The sequence below is a fragment of the Odocoileus virginianus genome, chromosome 4 (assembly GCF_023699985.2).
Source record: "Odocoileus virginianus isolate 20LAN1187 ecotype Illinois chromosome 4, Ovbor_1.2, whole genome shotgun sequence".
Taxonomy (NCBI): Eukaryota; Metazoa; Chordata; class Mammalia; order Artiodactyla; family Cervidae; genus Odocoileus; species Odocoileus virginianus.
Genome location: NC_069677.1, coordinates 21705695 through 21722061, shown reverse-complemented (window position 1 = coordinate 21722061; position 16367 = coordinate 21705695). Strand labels below are relative to the sequence as shown.

Here is a 16367-nt window from a genome sequence, read left to right as displayed (position 1 = left end):
GTTTGTTTTTTTTTAATTCTGTGTGCAGGTGCAGTTTGATGTGTTATTATGGCCCCTGGTTTTCCACTGTAACTTCTCGAACTACTGCTATTCTGGAGGTTCTGAGGCGGGTGTGTGTATCCCCCCAATCCCCACCCCCGATACCTCTACTCTGAGGAGTAGTTGAGACAGAATGTGATTGCTGATACCAACGTGCTTTGAAAATCCTAAACGCCTCACAAATGCCAGATGTTATTACCGTGTTTAATAGATATATTACTCTGAGTGACACAGAGAGGCAAATGAACCTATATTCCAAAGGAAACAGCCCATTTTTCCCAAAAAAAAGAGGTGATTGAACGTCCACCAACAAGCAATTGTATGAACTCAGATTAGTTGGCCACATCTTAGCTGCATGACCCTGGACAAGTCCCTGCATCAGCTTTCTCATTTCTGCAATGGGAACATTTGTGACCGATCTTCTTTCCCTCCGGGTGGGGTCAGAGGCGGGAACCTGCCCTCCACTCTCTGCCCCAGTCCCTTCCTGGGTCGAGGACAGATGTCAGCGAGGTGATCCTTACCATCCTTCATCCTTTCCAGCTCCGAAGTAGATTCTAACCAATCTCTCCAGGTCCACCCTCCAACCACTACTCTGGTCCTTAGCAACTTTTCCTCTCAAAACCCCACAGCTGAGAGAAAAGCATCAGACACCCTGATTTAAAAGTTATGCATTTGTGAAAAGTTGTGCCACAGTCACGCTTTGGTAATAAAAAAATCTGTATTCCCTCTGCCCCAGCATAACTGCTTAGAGATGTTTGCCTTTTACCTGTTATTGATTGTCAATTGGCTGCAGTTACTCTTTGATCTTCTGTTTGAACTTGAATGCCACCCACACTGTCTGCCCCAGCCTCTCCTCTCTCTATTAAACAGTAATGATATGTAAACAAACGCGGAGGCCCCTGGGGAGCTGAGCAGCCCTGGGACCAGCCTCCCTCGGGCCTGTGAATTGTCATTCCTGAAGCTGTCTGTTTTGTAAGTTCTTCTGCCAAGTGTCCGTGGGAGCACAGGGATCATTTTCCCCCCTTTCAAAGAGCGGGGTGAGCCGAGGCCTTGAGCTGGCGAGTCCTTTCAAGTCATCTTCAAAGGAAACCTGAGCTGCAAGGCCGGCCATGTGGCTGGCAGAGGGGCGATGTGACTTTCTGAGGTTCCCTCCTGGGCTTTGGGTGGTCAGCTCCCGCAGGCTTCCCCGCACGTGCTTGGAGCCTGCTGCAGAAGCGCTGCCAAGGGACGGCAGTAAGCAGAAAGTGGCCTGAGGGCCCAGGGAAGGCTCTGCCTCACGTCCCCAAACCCCACCGCCACCACCACCCAGCAACGGGAGGGAGCTGTGAGGACTTTCTCCTGGGCAGGCAGCCATGACCACACTTGTCTTCACCATTCTTAGCTCCTGTCAGTCAAACTTGGTTTCTGAGGGGGTTTGAGGTAAAATAAAACCGGGTGCCAAAGTAAGCCAGGGTGAATCATGGAATGGTAAACAATCTAGCTAATCCGATTTCCTCAGGGGTGGGTGGGAATGGGACTCAGAGGGGTAATGGCTGTCACCCAGGAAGAGGCAGCCGACTTCCACCACCGAGTTCTTGGTGCAAAGTATGCTTCTGCAGGGATGGGGTTTGGCTTGGCTCACAGGGATTCATAAAGCTTCGGAGTCTATAGATGTCTGTCCATCACCTAACAGAGAGCAAAAATCCTCCGAAGGCACCAAGGGTGAGGAAGGCAAGAGTTGAAGCTGAGGCTTCCCATACTGTCCTTGGACCCCCAGGAGAGAGAAACTGTCTATGAAGCCAGGAGGCAAGATGAGCCTTCTTGCTTCATAGAATGAGCAAACTCTCCAAGGCCCAGAGGAGGAAAGGACCCACACATTGGTGTCAGAAGGGCCAGAACTGAGATCATTCATTTAAAGTTCAGCCTAGAGCTCTGAGTGAAAAATAAAGTGAATGAAGACAGTTTATTTTTTTGAAGACAGTTTTAAAAAAAAACACACAAAAAACCAGAAAGAGGAGGGAACCAGCCAGAGATAAGAGGCAAGAGGTCCATTCAAAATCCCGGACCTGGGCGCCACAGGAGCAGAATCTGGCATCTGTGGTCCATCCTCCTGCCAAGAGCTGAAGGTGGGCCGCGCCCAGCAACCAGCCGCAAACCTCAGCCTCAGTCTTTCCCTCCATGCGCACCGCCCACCCAGGTGAAGAGCTGGGGAAACAGACCCATTCAAGTCCTGACTCCAGCAGAAGGAAAAAAAATCCAGGACAAACTGACTTGACTTTTCAACATTTTATTCTTGTATTTGTACAGCTATATTTTACAACGCGGTAATGCAGTTTAGACACAGCCAAACCCTGTCTCCGGAGTAGTTATAACACAAGCATGATGCAGAATGTGATGAGACAAACATTCCCAAAGAGAGCTTAGTTAGTGACAACTCCAAGTCCCTGTGTCTGCCTACACTTCCAAAAGGGATGGCGCAGTCGTCCCCTGTTGAAAACTTCCATGAAAAAAGGCACCGTAGGACACATTGTACAGGTATATACAAACCGAAAACTAGAACAAAACTACACGTTTTTTCCTTCTGAAGCTTTTTTTTTGTTCTTTTTGTTTGTTTGTTTTAATACACACTTTGTAAATTGTAAACCTTCACTTGCAAAAAAATACAAATACACTGAGGCATTTTAGACAAAATATTTTCTTACTTATACAGATGCAATACTTAAAATAGTCTCTTAAGTGCTCTTTCTCAATAAAGATTCTCAGATCCGTGTCTGCCTGCAGATACAAAATCGAGCCTTTAACGCAGTTTTATATTTTTAATATATCTTTTTTAGGTTTATATATATTTATTTTATATATATATATATTTATATATTTACAACTCTGCCATATATTCCTTCACCTTTGGTTAAAAAAATTAAAGCCCTCTCTTTGATAACATACCGAAGTCTCTTCTTTTAAAAGAATGCACATTTACATACAAAGAAACATCTGATCCCACAAAACATATACATTCCTCATTTTGCAGACTAAGTCAAGTCAGAACGTTTGCGTACTCCCCCCGCTTTGACATATAAAATGATTTTGCTTTTTGCGGACATGGTTTGCCGTACACATAGGAGAAGAAGCAATATTATTTTCTTAAAGTTTTACGGCAGTGGGGGAAGGGGAGCTGCCTTGGCGCCCCGTCCCCCGCCCCTCCCCCCACCCCGCCCCCGCCAGCTATGATTTGCACTAGTGGATGAAAGAGGCACTACATCATGGGATGAACATTGTAAAGTGTTACAGTATCCTTTGGGTAGATTCTGAAAAGGGGCTCGAATGGAAAGCATCAACACTCCATGCTTCAGCAGGCTTTGGGGAGCTCCGGGGGCAGGTCAGTGGCTGACACGCGGTATTGCACCTTGGTGTTGGTGATGGCGCCGTGCTTCTGGCGCAAGTGAAGACGCAGCTGACTTTTGTGGCGGAAATGCAGGTTACACTTCTCACACTGGGGGAGAACCAGAGGCAAACTGTTAAGTCATCCACTCAGGAAACGTGTTATTACTCGAAGACCTTGAGAAGGAGATTCTCCCTTCCAGGGATGGGGCAGTTCTTCCCTTCCCTCCTGTGGGCAGGTGAGAGCCGGCAGGAATGCTGGCTTCTGCTAAGGACAAGTACACTTGGTGCAAATGTCTCTTCCCTGCTTTCCAAAGTCTTGGTCATGCTCTTCCCCTGCTCGAGATTCATTTCCCTGCTCTAAATCAACAAATTCAAGTCTAAACCAAAAATGCAGTTCAGATGCAAACTCTTCTAATTTTTAAAGTTTTCCTGAATCTCTCTAGGGTGAAAATAATTCCTCTTCCCTTTGGCCTCTGTAAGATTTCTAGCCTTGCCACTTAATGCCAAAAAAGCCTTGGCATCCCAAATTTTACCATCCTTCTCAGATGCTTTGATAGTGGTGACTTCTTCTCACTAACTTCGTAATCGTCCCAGTACCTGTGAATATACCTCTTAGGCAATTATGCAATATATTTGAATATATTTGGACAAATGGATTAGAACAGTCTGAATTCTGTAAATGAAAATTCTGGAAATCTCAGATATGCTTTTAAGAGGCAGTTATATTCCTTTAACTTAGTGTATGCATCTTAGAGGGCTTCCCAGGTGGCACTAGTGGTAAAGAACCCACCTGCCAATGCAAGATACAAGAGATTTGGGTTCAATCCCTGGGTCAGGAAGATCCCCTGGAGGTGGGCATGGCAAGCCACTCCAGTTTTCTTGTCTGGAAAATCCCAAGGACAGAGAGGCCTAGCAGGCTACAGTCCATAGGGTCACAAGGAGTCGGACACAACCGAAGTGATTGAGCACATATGCACACACAGACCTCAGATCAGCTAACAAGGCATTATTAGCAAGTAAAGCTGTTTCTTGTTTTGATTCCAAGAATGGGTGATAATAATTTTAGTGGAAAAGTTCTTTGAAAATAAAGTGGGTGACTAAATGTAATGTGGTACCCGGATGTAATCCTGAAACAGAAAAATGTTTTAGGCAAAAACTGACGCTGCTAAGTTGTTTCTGTCGTGTCCAACTCTTTGTGACCCCATGGACTATAGTCCACCAGGCTCCTCTGTCCATGGGATTCTCCAGGCAAGAATACTGGAGTGGGTTGTCATTCCCTCCTCCAGGGGATATTCCTGACCCAGGGATTGAACTTGCCTTTCCTGCATTGGCCGGAGGATTCTTTACCACTAGCACCACCTAGCGAGCCTAGGTAAAAACTAAGGAAGTAAAAATAAAGTACGGATTCTAGCTAATAATAACATACCAGTATGGATTCATTAGTTGTGGTTAATGTACCCTAGTAATAAGGGGGGAGAAGGCAATGGCACCTCCCTCCAGTACTCCTGCCTGGAAACTCCCATGGACAGAGGAGCCTGGTAGGCTGCAGTTCATGGGGTCGCTAAGAGTCGGACACAACTGAGCAACTTCACTTTCCCTTTTCCCTTTCGTGCATTGGAGAAGGAAGGAAATGGCAACCCACTCGAGTGTTCTTGCCTGGAGAATCCCAGGGATGGGGGAGCCTGGTGGGCTGCCGCCTATAGGGTCGCACAGAGTCGGACACGACTGAAGTGACTTAGCAGCAGCAGTAATAAGGGGAAATTGCATACATATGGTAATTCTCAGTGCTATCTTTGCAACTTTTCTACAAATCTAAAACTATTCTCTAATAAAACTGTAATAAAATGTGTTCATATAGAAAATATGTCTTAAAGTAAAAATGGAAATAAACTTAGAAAAAAGTAAAACAGGTGTGCAGTGAGTAGAAAGAGCCCCAATCTTGGGAGACAAGGGCCCCTCATATCTGTGCCACCCACTGCCATATGCCCTGAGCATGGCATTTCTCTCTGAGCCTTGGATTTCCTTTCTGTAAGGGACTGAGTCAATATACTCTGAAGGTCACTCAACTCTGATAGCCTGTGTATCTAAATGTCCAGCAAATAATTATAACAGCAAGTAGGTACTGGACTCTTACTATGCAGCAAACACTGTTCTGAACACTTCAGGGAATCCATTAATTTAACATGACTGTGAGAAGTAAGCACTATTATCAGGCTCAGATGAGGAAATTAAGGTACTGAGAAGATAATTAATTTGCCCAAGAACAAAAGCAAGTGAGAAGATATTCACTCAAGGAGTGATAAACAAGTGAATGAAAATAACCACCTTTTCAGGTTAACATTTTCATATGGGTTAACCATTCTTCCTTTATTCATCCTTGTGTCCATCACTACCTACAGAGATGTCATAAATTCAGCAAAGCCAGCCTCATCTATAACAGTAGTTTCTACGCTTGTAGGACATGGGACTCTTTTTTTCAAATTAAATGGAAATTGGAAAGGGAAAGAGGCTGCTATATCATTCCAGTCCTGCCCTGCAGGGTTTGAGAACCTCAGTGATTGAAAGAGCATAGTTGGAAACCTGCTCATCTACCTCATTCTCACCATTTCATAGAGAAAGAAGACTATGGCCCAGTGAGAGGGTCAGGGTTTGCCCACAGACTTTTGGTCATTGTCAAAGTCCAAATAAGAACCCAAATATCTCAGCTCCCTGGCCAGTATCTTTCCACTTTACGGCAGAGATCAGCAAGCTGTTTCTGTAGAGAGCCAGACAGTAAATATTTCACACTTGGTGGGCCTGACATTCTCTGACATAACTACTCAGCTCTGCATTGTAGCGTGAATGCAGCCAGAGACATACATCAACAAGTGAACCTGGCTGTGTGCCAACAAAACCTTATTTATGGACGCTGAAAGTTAAATTTTATATAATTTGCATGTCATAAAATATCATTGATATTTTTAGCCATGTGAAAGTATAAATACCATTATTAGCTCATGGAATTTCAACAACTAACCCATAAGCCATAGTTAGTCAAGACTCCACTGTAGAACATTGTGATTCCAGTGGCCCGATCATGGCCTCTTGCTTCTGGTCATCTGCAACTGTCTTTTCTCTATTTTTTTTTTCCCTTATATCACCACATTTCTCTGGTTCCCCTCCTAGTCTGTGACTGCTCCTTTTCAAACACTTTAGCTCCTCTGAAGTAGACATTTAGCCCAGCTTAGGGCCAGCTGGAAGCACTCAGTAAGTGTTTGTAGAAGGAATGAATGACTCTGATGTCTATGTAATCACAGTCCAGACCTCTTTCTTAAGGCCTGGATTACCTAGCCCAATACCCTCACTTTCAAGATGAGCAAACTAAGACAGATGCTGAAGCTGAAGCTCCGATACCTTGGCGATTTGGTGTGAAGAGCTTACTCACTGCAAAAGACTCTGATGCTGGGAAAGATTGAAAGTAAAAGGAGAAGGGGGTGTCAGAGGATGATCTGGTTAGATAGCATCACTGACTCAATAAACATGAATTTGAGCAAACTCTGGGATGTAGTGAAGAACAGGGAAGCCTGGCATGCTTCAGTCTATGGGGTCACAAAGAGTTGGACATGACTCAGCAACTGCACAATAACAAACTAAGACTCAGGCCAACCTCAAGCTGGTTGTCTTTGAAAATCAGACTTAAATCTGGTCTTAGGACCATGAGAGTTCAGCGGTCATCCCGCTGCTCGCCTGAGATTGAAGCGAACAGTCCTGTGGTCCCAGTGCTCCACCTTCCCGCCCCTCCCAGGCCAGCCAGTGGCCCCATGAGGCTCACGTACATGGTAAGGTTTCTCTCCTGTGTGGATTCGCAGGTGGCTCTTCAGAGTCTGCAGGTGCCGGAATCGGGTGCCACAGATTTCACAGGGATAGGGTTTCTCGCCAGTGTGGATGAGCACATGGGCACGGAGGTGGGCCACCTGCACGGAAGAGCGAAGAGCAAACAAACTGAGAGGCTTGGTCGAGGTGGGCTGCAGACCCCCGGAAGCCTCTTATCAGCACACTGGGTGGGGGTCCTTGGCCCACGCCCCCTGCTCACCTGGACAAATCTGGCTCCGCATGTTTCGCATTTGTAGGGCTTCTCTCCAGAGTGAATTCGGGTGTGGGTTTTCAGGTTGGCCGGTCGGTTGAACTGGGCCCCGCAAATGTTACAGCGATAGGGTTTCTCACCTGTTGCAGAGAGAAGAACAGGAAAGCCATAATCAGAGGAAGTCTCCACGGTCCCTGAGCCCTAGATTGCAAAGCAACTGGCCTTTCCTTGTGCCACTTCGGCTTTCCTTCCCTTGGAAGGGGTCAGAGAGAGGCGTCAGGGACCTGCCATCCCTACCTGCCACCCCTCTCTCACACACACACCAGCACACCTCACCCATGACCAGGGTCAAGAAGCAGGCGGTGACATGGAGGGGGAGAGACAATGTCAGGTATGGGTCAGGGAGGGCCTGAGGTCCCAGGAACCAGCTTTGTCATCAGGATGGTCTTACTTCGGGATGTGGACATGTTACTCGCCTTTTCTGGGCCTCAGTTTCCCTCTCTGGCACCCGAGGGGTGAGTTGAGATGACCCAGGAAGGCTCTGCTAGCTCTTCCCTTGGGTAAGGCTGATTCAGTAACCCATTCCTCAGAGAAATAACACTCAGGCTGCTCTAGTTTCTGTCGTTGAGAAAAAAACATGCTTTTCCTTTCTGCTTGCTGCAACTACAGCTGGATTCTATTTGCAAGAGAGGTGGGGCCCGAGTTGGAGTAGATGCTCAGACAGAGGAAACCAATAGAAGGGCCACATTTTCCTTCATGGAAAGTTTCTGGGATAAGGGGCCCATTTAAAATGCCAGGAGAGAGGCAACTTTGGACAACAATCAGGTTATGAGATGCTACCTGGTGAAGGAATGTGAGCTGATAAGGAACAAACCCTTGGAGAGACCTGAGAGGCTTTAGCGTTTTTCTGGTTTATAAAAACCAACCTAGCTCTGCCTCTCTCAGCCAAGGTTCATCCCCTGTACAGTGGGACGAACACTTCTGACCCCAGTGAAGGTGGAGAGGCAACACAGAGCCTCTCAAAGGAAAGACAAAGGGAATACAGAGTGGCTGGGTCACTAAGCCGAGACAGGACAGGGCCAGGCCTACACTCAGGCCAGGACAATCCCTGTTCCCTACCTCACCCCACCGGGCTCCAGAGCCCCACGCTGCTTTCCCCAGAATCCTTGCCCCATCCTGCCCCGGGGAACCCTAGCGAGCTTGGGGGTGGGTTACAGAGCCATACCCGTGTGGACGGTCTTGTGGCTGGCAAGGTTGCCCTTGTAGCGGAAGGAGGCCTGGCAGCGGTCACACTTGTAGGGTTTGTCACTGTGGGTCTGCAGCGTGTGCCTCTTGAGGGAAGCCTCCTCAGAAAAGCGGCAGTCACATTCATTGCAGAAGAAGGCCCCATTCTCTGTTGGATGAGGGGAACACCAGGGTTAGCACCTCAAGAAAGGGAGGTGGGGCTCCACAGCCTCTCTCCTCTGGAGCCACTCCCAGGACCAAACTGAGCCCCCAGTGCCCCATCTGCCCATTGTTCATGACAGCCCAGAGCAAAGGGCCTGTGAGAATTCTCTCTTTCTTAGTTTTTAGGGTCTCAGTCATGGAACCGAGAAAGGAGACGGATTCAAATATTAAGGTAGAAAAGGAAACTCACACCCAAGGTACCCACGTGGCCTGCACCAGCTTACATTCATGCACAGAAGCCCTCGGGTGAGACAGCCTCTGTCTGTGTCTCTATCTCCAAAATCAGGATAACAAACCCCTGTCCTGCCTACCTCAAAGGAGCACGTTGTATAACATCAAGCATCACAGGAATGTAAGATACGAATCAGAGTCAAAAATACTTTGAGGTCATCGAAGGAGGAATTAATGATGACTGTGGTCAACTTTGCACCCATCTAGACTTCATGTCTCCCAAGCACTTCTGAGATAGGGAGACAAAAGATGATGGTGGAAGTAGAAACAGAGGCCCAGAGAAAAGGAACTGGAGTGCAGAGCGAACAGCTGGGGAGCCAGGACGGGATAATCCCCGCTCTCCCAACTATTGGCCCATGGCCCTGTGCCAAGTCTCTCAGTGTAAGGAACTCATCTCTTTTTTTGTCTTAACAATTTGGAAATGACATATCATGGTGACTTACCCCTAAAAGAAGTATTACTGGGCCACCCTACTGGAGCCAGAGCTGGAGGAAGAGGGGAAAACTGGGGGTGCCAATCACAAACTATCCAAAAATGTCAATTAACCATCTGCTCAGTGAATCAAATTCAGCTAATATTAACTGAGTGCCTACTCTGTGCTAGACTCATTAGGCCCTGTGGAAAACACAAGCATGAATAAGGCCAGATGCTTCTCCTTCGAGAATGTACAGTCTAAGCAAGGTGAACTAACATGCATGCCATCAGTTTGGGTCCAGAGGGCCTGAGAAGGCTCTGGAAGCTAGTGGTAGCCAGCCCCATAGCTAGTTTTGCTGGAAGGAAGCTGAGTGAGCTGTGTGGTCCTTCTCTATTCCCCAAGAATAACTCAGATTCTTCATCCCTTGCTTTCGTCAGTCTCATTCCTTACATGAGGTCTCCAAGAGTGGGAATCTGGGCTGGTGATTTAAATGCCAATGGACTTCCAATGAGGGGCTCCTTCCAATCAGTGAATGGACAAACAAACTTCTGGAGCAGAGGCCAGGGCAGGGAAGGGACTCACCGCAGCTGGAATCTGAGTACTCAGACTGGGTCTCTCCCAGCTCCTCGGGGAACGTGGGGCCAGCGGCATGCAGGCACATCTCCGCGTGCTGCGGGGACTGCGAGCCGCAGGACGTGCACTTGGGGGGGTGCAGGTAGAGCGGTGAGTGGCTCTCGCTGCTGCTTCGGGGCGAGCCAGTCAGGGACCTGTGGGCAGGAGGAAAGGGCCTCAGCAGATGGAGCAGGGCAGAGCCTCCCTTGGCCTCCATGCATCCCTCTTCCCTGTGCTCAGGGCAGCCCAGAGGCCACTTGAGATCAGGAACCACAGAGTTACTTATCCCAAAGCCTCCCTTCAAACAGCGGACACACCGAGATGGGGGTCACACGGAGCCCAAACCCCACTCCCAGGCTCAGTCTCTCCCCGCCCCCAGTGCTGCAGTCCACAGCCACCCTCCTGTCCAAGACAGCAGGAGGATGCCCTGTGCCATACCGAGACCAAGACTGCAGGAGCTTGGGATTCTTGGAATGCTCATCTACCATGGAGGGGAAATTCTCTATGAAAATACACTGAAGCTTAAGGACCTTCCTTTCTTAGGCAAATTCAGTCAGTAGGCTTTAGCCCACACCTCCAGTACACTCAGCATTTCAGACAAGAGAACACAGTCTCTGTATCCATCAGAAGTGAGTCCAGAACCCTGCTCAGATAAGCCCCGGCCCCAAGTCCCAACTGCCTCTGAAATCACCTGTTGACGATGTTGTTGAGCCGGCTGGCCTGTGGGATGGTGGAGTCCTCCCCACTGGTGCTGAGCTTAGTTGGGGACTGGAGGTCAAGGGTATCAGGCTCCATGGGTGGCTGGCAGGCTGGTGGGGCAGCATAGGCTCGAGGGGAAAGGCGGCCCAGCTCTGCCTGCTCAGGCCCCTCCGGTTTGGCGTTCTGGTTGAGACTGTTGAGCACGATGAACTTGTACTTCTTCCAGTTGCAGGCTTTGGGGTCGGTGGGGCTTTTGGCCGGCGGGGACCCAGAGGTCTGGAGGATGCAGGCGTTCTTGCTGCTACAGGACTCCGTGGGTGAGTTGGGCTGGCAGTCAGACTTCTGGGGACTCTGTGGGCTAACCAGACCTTTCCTGTTCAGGGGTGCATTGGGGGGCTCGAAGTGCAGGGCAATCTCATCCTCCGAGGAGGGCCGCTCTTCCGCCTTGCCGGCCTTGTCACAGGGGAAGTATGGGGCGCTCCGGGCTGAGGGCGCGGCAGGCTTGGGGCCCTCGGCCACACTGTAGTGCATGTCACTCCGCGCCTCCTCAGGAGCCGCCTCCTTGGGCGAGTAGATGGTGCTGTGGCACACGCCGGGGGAGATCTCCATGGCCGGCCGACTGTACTCACTGGGCACTGGCCTGGCACTGTCGCAGGGGAGGGCCCGATCCTTGGGGAAGGGGTTGGCTATAGGCATCCGGGCATCCCGGAGCTCCTCATCAGAGAAGAGGAAGCTGCTGACGGGAAGGTGGCCGTACACAGGGTATGAGGCTGGCGGTGTGGACAGGCCGTTGTACAAGCCAGGGGCAAAGGCTCTGCTCTCACACCCGGGGGCGTTCCTCAGCGGCAGGCTGTTCTCCACCACCTCCCGGCCCCGGTAGGCCATGATGTCCTGGGGCATCAGCATGCGGCTGTTGAGGAAGTCTTCACGAGGAGGCTTGATGGCAGGAACCATCTCTGCTTCACTGCAGGAGGGAAAGAGAGAGAAGACCCCGGCCTCCTAATCAGAACCTTCCAAGTGACACTGGCCTATGAGACCCACACAGGCACGGCAGTCAGCTAGACATAGGCAACGTGGCCCCGGACTAGGGAACCACTTGCAGTTACAAGGCAGTTCTGCTAAAAGTCTAGCAAGCCAGCCCAGAGAAGCCAAGTGAGTTAGCCACACAATCAGTGACTGTTCAGACGTGATTTTGTGTAAGTCCCACATGTATGTATACGTGTGAATCGCTAATTATTCCCCTATTATACAATGGAAAGCTTTTGGAGCCCTTATTTCATTTCACCCCTACAGAATCCTGCAAGGAAGGTTGCGAAGGCATTATTGTTTCCATTTTACACAGGTGAAACCTGAGCTTCGGGGAGGCGAGTATTTATTTGATGCTGGTGTCACATGTTCGGAGGCTCATTATCAAACTGGAGCTTGTGAAGAAGGAACTCACCCTGTAGGATGCCTGGAGTCTTAGGGAAGTTTCCTTTTGGAGAAGAGGCAGCACGTGCCAGGGTGGGAGGCCCTGGCTCTACACCAACAGGACCTGGTTTCTAGTCTCTGTGGTGCCACTGAGCAGCTCTGTGACCCGCAGCTAGTTACTGAACGCTCCCAGCACCAGGCTGGACCCAGGGAAAGCACTTAGAAATGATCCTGCCACCCTTATCACCCACAGGAGACAAAGAGCTCAAGCTGCCTATACTTGAAAGGACATTACATGGGTGAAGAATGGGCCAGCTCCGTCTGATTGCAGTTAACAGAGCTAGAACCAAAGAATGAAGGTGAAAGAAGCCAGATTTCAACTTTCAAACTGTCCAAGGTAGAACTGCATGGTTCTGGGAACAATGAGTTCCTTGCTCCTGGAGATGTTCAAACAGAGGCTGGAAACCTTTCTGTTGGAGAAGGGCTGCTATCACCCTAGAGAAGCTGAATCAAGTGATTCTACAGAAGTCAAGGCCTAGTGTCTGTTCTACTTAGCAAAGCTCTTCACTTTTTTGGCTCTCAGGTTTCTCATCTTTCAATGATGGCCCTATCTCACCAGACCCCAGGTGGGGGTTAGACCCAGTGAACCAAATGTAATTCAATAAATGTTCTCTCGTTTAGGAGCAGAGTGACATAAGAGATGAGTACAGCAGTCCACAGTCTGGTGGGGGAACTAAGTATGTAAATAGTTCCAGTGGAAGCCTAAAGGAGAACTAAAACATGCATGCAAATAGTGAAATAGAAGCAAAGTCTAACGGGAACACAAAGGGCTTTGGGACACAACTGAAGAGCTGTGGAAAGAGCAAAGTGATAACTGCACCAACATCAATGAAGAAGTTGGCATCCAGGCGTGGTCAACAGGATGGGTGGGAGGAAAGGGTCAATCAAATGAATGGACGGAAGCAAGAAGTGGGGATGCATGTGCCATATCTGAATAGCAGGAGTGTGCAGAAGCAATGGAAAGTAGGCTGTGATGTATCACAGAGGATTATTTTTTCCACATGCTTGCGTTATCAAGGGTTACTGATCTTTTGTGATTCCTTCCATCTCCAAGGCCTCCATCCAGGTGGCAGCTCACCTGGCCTTGATGAACTTCCGGCAAGTGTCCACAACATGCTCCATCTGAAGGTACATAGCTGTGGCCATCACGGCCATGATGTTGCCTTCCCGAAGATTGAGCCGAGATGTGTACATGAAGTCCAGGAGGATGCAGAACCCCTCCGGGTTGATCTCAGGATCCAGATTGATCACACTGAGGTTGCATTTCAACTGGTCTGTGAAGATGCTGTAGAACAGGCCACTGTAAAACAAAGGAATGTCTCACTATAGCAGACATCAATTACAGAAACTATCAATTGTTTCAAACAATCAATTACAGTCATCAATTATGGTTAGCAGGGGTGCTCAGCCCCTTTTTCCTGGACCTAGCTCTGGACCTTCCATGCCAGTTAACAACAGCTGCTATTTATGGAGAGTTTACTCAATGTCAGAGCGTCATTAAGCACTTTACATCTACTCTCCTGTGTTTCTCACAACCTTATAAGATAGATTCTATCCTTCTCTCCCATTACAAATGGGGGAACTAAGATCAAAGAGGTCAAGTAACTTTCTCAAAGTCACAGAACCTGTATTACTTTTGGTCTTCACTGCACAGATTACCAGAGTTAAATTTAGCATTCATTCACAGTAACTATTTTTAGTTTACATCTTTGGGATAAGCATTTCCTTTCTTGCTCCACCACATTATCCTTATTCTAAAAATCTTATTGTATTTTTTAGAAGCAAATTGGGTATTGATGACAAACAAATAAAATGATACCTATTTCTACAGTTTACTGATTTTCTAAAAGTCCATAGATTGTTTTCTAAAAGTCCATAGATTATTTTCTAAAAGTCCATCACAAGGTCAATACTCCCAGGAGAGCCAAGTCAGTGTCAAGCTATACCTCCTGGTACCCATGATGCCAGGTTCAGGAAGGAGCATGCAGTGAGAGACCAGAATTCTGGACTGTCATCTGGATTCTACTCTTCCCGAGTGTGTTGCCAGAAGTGAGCTAGATTTACTAGACTTTAGTAAGTAGCTATGAAACCTTGGGTAAGGGACTTCACTTCTCTGCACCTTGGTTTCCTTATCTGCAAATCAGGAATGACAGTGTTTCCCTTACACAGTTGTGGCAAGAATGAAAATGTAAAGGGGGCAAATTGATGCCTGAACACAGTAAGCATTTGGTTAGTGTCATCTATTATTTTAACTCTCTATAAACCTTTCCACTATTTTTTTTTAAAGGTGCTTGTTGTAGATGTTCTATATGTCCTCTACTTATAATCAAGATTCATGACTCTACATCAGCTCACCTATAAACGTCTTAATCTTATCATCTATAAAATAGAACTAATTGTGCCATCCATAATACAGGCCACTTTGAAAATCCAGGGAGGTGATGGAATGTAAAACTGCTCTGAACATTTGAAATACTTGACAAATATGACAAATTAGCCAGCTCACTTTCACCAACTCACATATTCTCGGAAACACCCACGGAAATATAATCATAGTATAAATAAATACAATCACAGAAAAAAAGAGCAAAAGATCTCAAATTAACTTGCTAGAAATATTTAAAAACTCGCTTTCACTTTTCATTTTTTTCCACTGGTTCACTAAAGTCATTCTGTTTGCCCCAAACACATCTCTTCTGGAGACAGCCTCTGATTTCTTCTCCCTCTATTCCCACAGAATGGAAAGGCTTTCTTTTCTAAAAGTGTATTCATTCATTTGCTGCCTGGGAACCCACTCTGCCAGGCCATGTGCTAGGGACCTAGAGACAAATGAGATGTGGCCCCAAACACTGCAAGAGGCCCCCACCCTCCACTCTGGCAGCCAGCACCATCGCTCCCCTTATATCCATCATCTGCCTTCCACTTCCAGACCCCTTACCTGCAGGCCATGAGGACCGTCTTATGGGCTCTGAACTGCTCCCGGCTCACCACTATAACCACATCAGTCAAGATGTCACGGCTCCGGAGGCGATTAAGGTTGAGAAGAACATCACTGGCATGACGGGTGAACTGGATACAGCTGTCAGCCGGCGAAGCCATTTTTTCTTCACCTGAAAGAAAAGGTCAAAATCCTGTTAGTCCTCTAGAACCTGTTTCCTTCTCACCAGGAGTGTGAGAGCAGATGACTCAGCCTGCTCCCTTGTGTTTGCTTTTGAACAATTCATGGCCCACCTCTAGGCATTTCTCTTCATGTCTGTACTAGAAGATTATCATCTTTGCCTGACTTGTTAATAGAAAACCCTATAGGGGAAAGAGGAAGGGAATGAGTATTTGTTGAACGTTTTTTCCACATACCAAACACGCCGCCAGCATTGAGAGGCAGTGAGTGAGTGACAGGGGAGAGAAAGCATGCTTTGAAGGTTAGCACATGGGCCATACCTTTCGCAGGCTATGTAACTTCGAACAGGTTGTTTTACGATTTCTGGGCTTCAGTTTTCCCAAATGAGGAGTACTAATTCCTCTGTGGTGGTAAAACTTAGAGATATGTGCCTGGTCCACACTAGATTCTCAAAAAACATAGCTATTCTCATCAGTATCTCATCTCATCATCCTAGCCACCATCTGTCTCTCCCCTGCTAAACTTCAGAATTGTCAGAATGCAACTGTCAGAACTGCTGGTGCATAGTAGGCAGCAAAATTGATGTGAACCAAGCAACAAGTAAGGGAAGCCCTGGTCACAAGACAGTGTTAAGCTAGTCAAATGCAAGGGCAAAGGGGTGGGGGGGTGTGATGGAGAGGCAATCAGCTGTCCTTTATCTCATCTAAAGAAAAGTGGCACTGTTCACAGAGACACATGCACTGGCAAATTCAGAAGAAACAGTTTGTCCACAAAACTGTAAAGCGTATAATTCAATTTACTTACCCAGTGCCTTGATTCACAGTCCAAAATTTTGCTTAAAACCTGCAGGGAAGAGAAAAAACAAGCAGAAATTGATTTAATGAATGTGAGATTGTCCACTATAGTCTTATTTT

At 47.7% G+C, this 16367-nt stretch overlaps 1 protein-coding gene across 4 annotated transcripts in view; it reads right to left on the bottom strand.

The window, feature by feature from the left end:
- Window positions 1–2289: 2289 nt before the first annotated feature.
- The window catches only part of BCL6 (BCL6 transcription repressor), a 51918-nt gene continuing 37840 nt past the window's right edge, over window positions 2290–16367 (bottom strand). For all 4 annotated transcript variants that reach the window (XM_070466259.1, XM_020870060.2, XM_020870057.2 and 1 more), the window contains exons 2-10: window positions 16258–16296; window positions 15274–15445; window positions 13414–13635; window positions 10858–11829; window positions 10137–10321; window positions 8688–8855; window positions 7472–7602; window positions 7215–7352; window positions 2290–3508 (exon numbers count right to left, since the gene is read on the bottom strand). In XM_070466259.1, coding sequence (XP_070322360.1) covers window positions 3365–3508; window positions 7215–7352; window positions 7472–7602; window positions 8688–8855; window positions 10137–10321; window positions 10858–11829; window positions 13414–13635; window positions 15274–15434 — 2121 coding nt within the window. In that variant the 5' untranslated portion in view covers window positions 15435–15445; window positions 16258–16296 and the 3' untranslated portion in view covers window positions 2290–3364. The remainder of the gene's footprint in view (window positions 3509–7214; window positions 7353–7471; window positions 7603–8687; window positions 8856–10136; window positions 10322–10857; window positions 11830–13413; window positions 13636–15273; window positions 15446–16257; window positions 16297–16367) is intronic.